General features: G+C 34.4%; 1 protein-coding gene across 1 annotated transcript; it reads left to right on the top strand.

Moving 5' to 3' along the window:
- Nucleotides 1-7,095: 7,095 nt before the first annotated feature.
- On the top strand, nucleotides 7,096-7,686 carry LOC131650060 (uncharacterized mitochondrial protein AtMg01250-like). Its single transcript, XM_058919802.1, has one exon. It carries the CDS (start codon nucleotides 7,096-7,098, stop codon nucleotides 7,684-7,686), a length of 591 nt encoding a protein of 196 aa, XP_058775785.1.
- Nucleotides 7,687-7,894: the final 208 nt, after the last annotated feature.

Raw genomic sequence — 7,894 nt, 5'->3', positions numbered from 1 at the left:
GAGATGACCTCAGCTTGATGTTATCTTCCTCAAAAATCCTGCTACAATCTACCAGATCAACAAACCTCCGGATTCTCTGGTACCTGATACCCTGCTTGATCTCATCACGAAGACCATTCTCAAATTTGACACATTTTGAGAACTCACTGGCTTCATCATCATTATAGTGCACATAGTACCTTGCCAGTTCCACAAACTTGGCCGCATACTCCGGTACTGACATATTGCCTTGAACCAGTGCCAAAAATTCAACTTCCTTTCTGCCTCTGACATCTTCAGGAAAATACCTCCTCAGGAATTCCCTCCTGAATACAGTCCAGGTAATTGCTGTACCACCAGCATCCAGCTCAGTTCTGGTTGACATCCACCAGTCATCAGCCTCCTCAGATAACATGTGAGTACCATACCTCACCTTGAGATCCTCAGCACAGTCAATGACTCTGAAAATCCTCTCGATCTCCTTAAGCCATTTCTGAGCACCTTCAGGATTATGCGTGCCCTTGAACAATGGAGGATTGTTCCTCTGAAAACTGTTCAGTTGTCTGTCAGCACCAATCGCAGCTCCATTGGCATTCCCTCCCAACACACCAGCAATCATGCCCAGAGCCTCAGCGATAGCATCATCGTTTCTTCCTCCTCTTCCAGCCATTGTTCTGCTTAACACAACAATCCAGTCAGAACAAAAGTATCGACAAATAACTCGTATTAGTCGCATACACGGAAAGACTGACACTAAGACTCTGGTCACAACGACCGACTATGCTCTGATACCACTATTGTAACACCCCTCTAATAACCCGCGGCAATAGAATAAATATTAATCAGAGTCAACATGCAAGAGGTGTCACAATTCATAAATAAAGAAAAATACACGTTCGGTACATGTCATGCATTCACTGAAAACGTCTGTAATTATAACTCAATAAACAAACCATGTCTACACAGCGGAATTAAAATCATCAAGTCAACATCCATCATTAATGTATCAGACTTTAACAACAAAAACAAATAGAGTTATAATCGAACTCTAAAAACAACGCGTTCCCAGTGTTACATCTACCAGAGCATGACACCGACACAATACTAAAAACCGACTTATGAGCTAATCCTCACCAAGTCGCGCCGCTATCCTCAATCTGAAAATGACAACAAGTAAGGGTGAGTCTCATCACAGTTAACCAATGTTATTGCATCATAAATAATAACATATCATAGTGATATCATTCACCAACTGTTTCATATTCAGACAAATCATCATTCACACATCCACAGATAAACAGACAAGTCATCTTAAAACATACACCATCATGTTATAAACAAATCATGCACATGTATGACACTGACACTATGCATGTGGTACCAAACATCACCAGTGGACATCATCCACCGACCGATCTATCATCATCCAGATACGGCCCTGTCAGCACAGATTCCACACAATGGGAATCCTGCCCTTCACTGCATCCTCTCATATTTAGGATACAGCCCTCATACTATGACTATGAATGCATGCAACATATATACAACATACCATCATCATCATCACACAATGAGTAGCCTCGTCTATACTCATATATCATCATTCATCATCATCATCATCATCAACAAGTATGTTCGTATACATATAAATTAGATTGCATCATTCAAATAATCATATAATAATAAATCATACAGATATACCAGCTCGAAAGTTACACGCCATTAACCTTCCAAAAATCACAAAACAGCAAAATCTGTCAATCACGCTGGCCATACGCGTACCATACGCGTACCAACAGGGCCAGAACTTCACAAAAACACGCCCCATACGCGTATCATACGCGTACAGGCAGAAGCACAACTTCAGACAAAACATACACACCATACGTGTATCATACGCGTATGGACAGAACCATATTTCCACACAAAACAACATCATACGCGTATCATACGCGTACCAGCAGAAGGGCACATTCTGATGCACCATGGGGGAGCGTACCATACGCGTACCACACCCCCCATACGCGTATCGTACGCGTACCATATGTGAATGGACAACAGTTCACAGAAACCTGCAACTTACCATTCATCTTCCTCGCGATTTCACCTGCACAGTCCGCGATTTGGGTCTAAAAACCAGAAAATTCATCTCATAACAGCATACGAATTCACCCAGAAACTACAGTATATGATCCAATAATTAATTTTGTTCATCATACTCTAGATCTACTCAGTTATTAGGGATTTATCAGTCCAAAATTTCAATCCAAAAGATGAACACAACACAGAACATGGAAACCATTGATCAAAACAATACTACCAATCTATACTATTACCTATAACATGATAATAGAGATTAAATGGAGAGTCTCCCCTTACCTTAGACAATTGTTCTTGATCCTTGATCTCTCCCTCTACAGTTCTCCTTCACGTTCTTCGTTCCAAACCTCTGTTCTTTCACGTTCTTTCTTACTTCCCAAATCCAATTGTTTTATGAAAAATAATAATAATTTAGTAAGAAGGATTACAAAATCACCCCCCTTCTTTTACTATTCCCTCGTATGGCCCAAATGCCATAAACCATTATTTCCATTATTTTCCACAAAATTCTTAATAATTCTAATTATTAATTCAATGTTCCAATTAAATTAATATTAAAATTATACGGGTGTTACAGTATATCCTTCTACCATGGCAGGAAACCTACCATAATGGAGGTCAAGATTTGGTTTTTAAAAGATAATCAAAATCCTTGTGATCAAAAATCCTTGTGATGGCCTTCCAATGTCTCACCATTTGGATTGTTAGTAAATCTACTCATTTACTAATTGCAAATGCTATGTCGGATATAGTGCATTGCACTAGAAAACCAATTTCACTTGTGTATTCTAATATGACCACAACTCTTCCATCATCATTTTGACACTAAGATCAAATTGAATATTCACTTTCAAGAAACGTGATAGTTTGAACTTATCAAGAACTTTCTCAACAAAGTGTATTTGACTAAGTTCATAACCCCCACTATTTTCGTATTACTTTTGATCCCCAAAAGAGTGTCAACTAGTCCAAGATCTTTCATCTTGAATGTGGAAATTTTCTCAATATAGTGTGTTTGACTATGTTTTTAACCCTCACTCTTTTGCCTTACTTTGATCCAAAAGAGTGTCCACTATTTTAAAATCTTTCATCTTGAATATGAAAGCTAGAAACCTTTTTTGTTTCTAATACTCCATTCATCTTGTTTCTAATGATTAACATGTAATCAACATAGAGACAAAGGAATATCACAATATTCTCACACAATTTTATATACAAACACTTTTCACAAAAATTAAATGAAGAACGATTTTTAGATAATTATGCATGATGGTGCAAGAAGGTCTTTAGATAAAGTGAGAGATGAAATTATGAGCAATATAAAATAGTATAATATAAATTGCAATGAGTACCTTAGTTATGTTCACTTCTCTCAAATTCTTCACTTGAATTTCTTTGCTAAAACTTCTTGATAAACTTCATCATTGATGTGCATGACACTTTTGATCTTTTTCTTCTTTGATAACCTTTGTCTTCATCAAAACTAAATATAAGATATATTCTTCACAATCTCCCCTTTTTGATGATGACAAACTCTTTGAATTTGTATTTTGATAAGATTGAAACATCTTCCCTTAAGTTGTATGTCTCCCCTTTAATTTGTGTGTTTCCTGCTTAATCGGAGAATATTACAATGACAAAGTTTAACTTTTAATGTCATTGTTTCGGTGCTTGTTTTAATCCACATAAGGATTTGACAAGCTTTCACACCTTTTGTTTATTACCAGGAAGCACATAACCTTCTGGTTTCTCCATGTAAATCTCCTCATCGAGATCTCCATTTGATGAACTATAAGATCATGCAAAGAAAATAATGCAAACGGAACTCCAATGTTCGTTGTGCTTGCTATATTAGTGCATATGTGTTGAAATAATCAACATACTCCTTTTGTCTAGACCATTTCGCTACTAATTTATCCTTATTGGTGTTTAGTGTACCATCACTGTAATACTTCCTTCTAAACGCCTACTTGCAGCCAATTAAGTATGGTTTGACATTTTTGAATTCATCTCGTCTTGGATATCATCCTTCCAAAATAAGGATTCTATTGAAGTTACTGCTTCATTATAAATCTTATGATCATCCGAGTTCATGATACAGATTCTTCTTGTATTCTTGATTTGATTTATTCTCTCCTTTCTTTGATGTTTGAAATTGAAACCTCGATAGCCATTATATTAAATACTATAAGATTGTTAGAAAATTAATTTCAATCAAATGGAATCGAGGCTAGAATCGTGTACGGAACACTTTCCTTATAGTATTTCAAGCACTCCCAATTTGTCTTGGAGTTTCTACGTAGGAATACCCAGGATAATTCAGCCTTATCGAGTTTGCGCAAGACCGGCGAAAACTCGAATGTAGCGAAGAGTGCTCTAGAATTATTCTAAAGAATTTGCATTTTTTTGTGTTGTTATTTTCTGAATTTATAATGAATTATTTATAGGCCATATTGGTATTGTTTCACAAGGTAGCGAACCTTGGTGAAACAATCTCTTTTACCAAAAGTCACAATGATTAGCCTACAGCAACACATTTCAAGAGTTGCATGATTTCATTCTACAACACTTCATGAAGTGTTGTTATTTTTCAAATTCACTTCTCTTGTCATTTTAGAACAACTATTATATTATTAATTATTATTAATAATTTACAACAGAAGATACAAGTTACATGTATACAAGTGTTATGATAGATCAGTTACTTGTGCACCAAGTATCATAAAAGATATTTCAATATGATGTGACTAGACACTATGCACTTTACTTCATGAAAGTGCATTTGAACAATATTAATTGTTCTTTTGAAAAATCAAGTTCCAAAGTAATTATTTTCCTTTCGATGAGTCAAACTGCACATATGACAAAACTCTAATTAGAGATATTTTTCATGGACAATCTTTAATTTATCTTTTTACATCAGTCACATACTCAAATATACATATAAATTGAAGCCTTCATTTTGTTTCAAGGTGAGACTTTGCATATTAAAAGAAAAAAGAAGCAAAAAGAATTATCAAGCATCAAGACAGCTTCCTTTCTCATTTAAGTCATTTCAAATTATCAAAATAAATTACCAAATATATATCCTTATTAAACATCTCACTACCATATTGTGAAGTTTTTGTCTTTCTTTGATCCAAATAAACTCTTTTAAAATTGTGTATCCTTCATTACATTTTAAGTTTACCGAAGCAATATTAATGAGTATTATAAGTCTGGTGAGACTAAGAAAATACATAGTTTCAAAGGTGCACACAGAAAGAATGGAGTAGTTACTTTAGTGAATTAGTATAAATCTCTTGTATTATCTCTCTTAAACTCTACTCTTTTTACTTATAATATTGTGAATCACATTCTCACACGTGTAGAACACTATTATCTAAAATTTACTCTAACTTTTATTCTCCAAGAGATTCATTGAGAGATTGTATTTTTTTTATTAAGCTAAAGAGAAATCTTAAAAGGGTCACAATTAAACTCTCCTCCTAACATTTATAATTACTTCATGATTTGTAGGCTTAACATACCATTAGCATAATAGATATGCTTGTAGAATATGATGAGTTAAATGAAAAACTTTGAAGTGTGTGCTTAGATATTTGAATTGTTTATTTAAAAGTGATTTTAAATACACAAAAACAACACATGGTAAAGGCTTTGGCTAATATGCATAAGGATTTTCCTTATGCACCATGCATAAGCCTACATAAGTCATTGGATCATGCTTTTAATCCAGTATTGAGTATTGAGTATTGAGTGGTGAGTATTGAGTAATAACAATTGATGTCTAGAATTTGATCCAATGATCCAAAGGTCTATAATAATCTATGCACGGTGCATAGATTTTTATCTATGCACGGTAACTGCACCCCATGGTAAAGATACTTTGGTGGGATATGTAGATATGAACTATGTTGAAAAAGTAGACACTATAAAATTCTTTTGTAGTAATATTTACAACTCAAATGGATTACATTTTCAACTCAAATGGATTACATTTTCCTTGTTAAAGGGGTCAGGAAAACCAAATGGTTAAAAGGTACTCCCTCCGTTCCTTTATAATTACCACTTTTTAAATTTTTTCACATACCAAGAGTCCAAGACAACCAATGATTATTGTTACTTTTTAAATAATGATTATTCTTTTTTCAATAATACCCTAAACTTTTATTTAACTTTTTCTCTCTATATCATAATGATTATGGGTAATTTTGACAAAACAACAAAATACTTTCTTGAACTTTGAAATGTGACACTTAAAAATAAACAAATTTTTTTCACAAAAGTGACAATTATAAAAGAACGGAGGGAGTATAATTGAGAAGTTAGAAATTACTCAAGAATGTTTAAAACTATATTGAGATAGTCAAAATATAATTTATTTGGCCAATCATACTGTGTAAATTGTATTTGGCCAATCATATTGTGTAACTAGGATAAAGCGCGTAGACATTTGTTTGCACTTCATTATAGACATGATTTAGTCGAAATATATTGAACTTTAAAAGACTATTTCAAACGATAATCTAACATACATGTTTACTAACCTAAGTCAAGGTCTAAACATTACTTAGATTTAATCAATTTTGTTGAAGAATAATTCAAACTTAGATAGAGTAGCAAGATGGTTAATATTCAAATTGACATCACCATTGTTTTTCAGGCACAGTGGAGATTTGCAAAATGTGCCTAAAAAAATTCAACAAATGAAGCATTTTGTTACAGCCTCAAATGTGATGCGTTATACATTGGTTGCGAGGTGGGTATGCATTGGAAAATGTTCTCTTGGGAGAAATGGAAAATGGAGCTTTTCACTACTATCTCATTTGCAAGGCAAGTGTGGGTACACGCAAGGCGAACACTTCGAAGTGTGAATTAGAATTTCTTAAGGTAGAAGAGAAGAGAAGTTGTTTGATTCTTAAGGTAGATTATGAGAAAGCTTACGATAAGGTGAATTGGAATTTCTTGAGGTTCGTTTTGGCTAAGATGGGCTTTGGTGATAAATGATAAGATATGGATGCTTGTGTGTTTACTAGTTACATGACAATGATTGTTAACGGGAATAATACGAAGGATTTTAAGGTGGAGAGAGGTCTTCGTCAAGATGACCCTCTCTCGCCTTTTTTGTTTGTTATTTTGATGGAAGGCCTTACTAGGCTTATGGAGAAAGCGGTGGATTTAGGCGTTTATAGGGGGTTTAATTATGGAGAGAATTATTATGTGCATATTCTACAATTCGCGAATGATACGATAATTTTCAGAGACGGTAGCAACGATAATTTGTGGGGTTTTAAAGCCATTCTTAGAGGCTTCAAACTTATGACGGGATTGAAGATAAATATGTGTAAAAGCAACATTTACGGTATTAATCTCAGTGATGGAATTTTATCTATGGCTTCTTCCTTTTTAACTTGTGGAATAAGAGCAATTCCATTTAAGTTTTTGGGGGTTAAAGTTGGCGACAGTCCCATGAAGGTAGCTATATGGAGAGATGTTATTAAGAATGTGAGTAGCAGACTATCTAAATGGAGTGCTAAGTTTCTCTCTTTAGGAGGGAGGGTGGTGTTAATCAACTCGATTCTCAATATGCGGATGATACAATAATTTTCGGATACGGTAGCAACGATAATTTGTGGGGTTTGAAAGCCATTCTTAGGGGCTTCAAACTTATGACGGGATTGAAGATAAATATGTGTAAAAGCAAAATTTACGGTATTAATCTCAATGATGGAATTTCATCTATGGCTTCTTCCTTTTTAACTTGTGGAATAAGAGAAATTTCATTTAAGTTTTTGGGGGTTAAAGTTGGCGA

This window comes from Vicia villosa, linkage group LG2 (genome assembly GCF_029867415.1).
Source record: "Vicia villosa cultivar HV-30 ecotype Madison, WI linkage group LG2, Vvil1.0, whole genome shotgun sequence".
NCBI classification, from domain to species: Eukaryota; Viridiplantae; Streptophyta; class Magnoliopsida; order Fabales; family Fabaceae; genus Vicia; species Vicia villosa.
Note: the sequence above shows the minus strand (reverse complement) of the source record. Positions and strands in the feature narration are given on the sequence as shown.

What these genes read in the sequence shown, in the direction of transcription:
- LOC131650060 (XM_058919802.1), top strand. Translation starts at nt 7,096, where the DNA reads ATGGATGCTTGTGTGTTTACTAGTTACATGACAATGATTGTTAACGGG.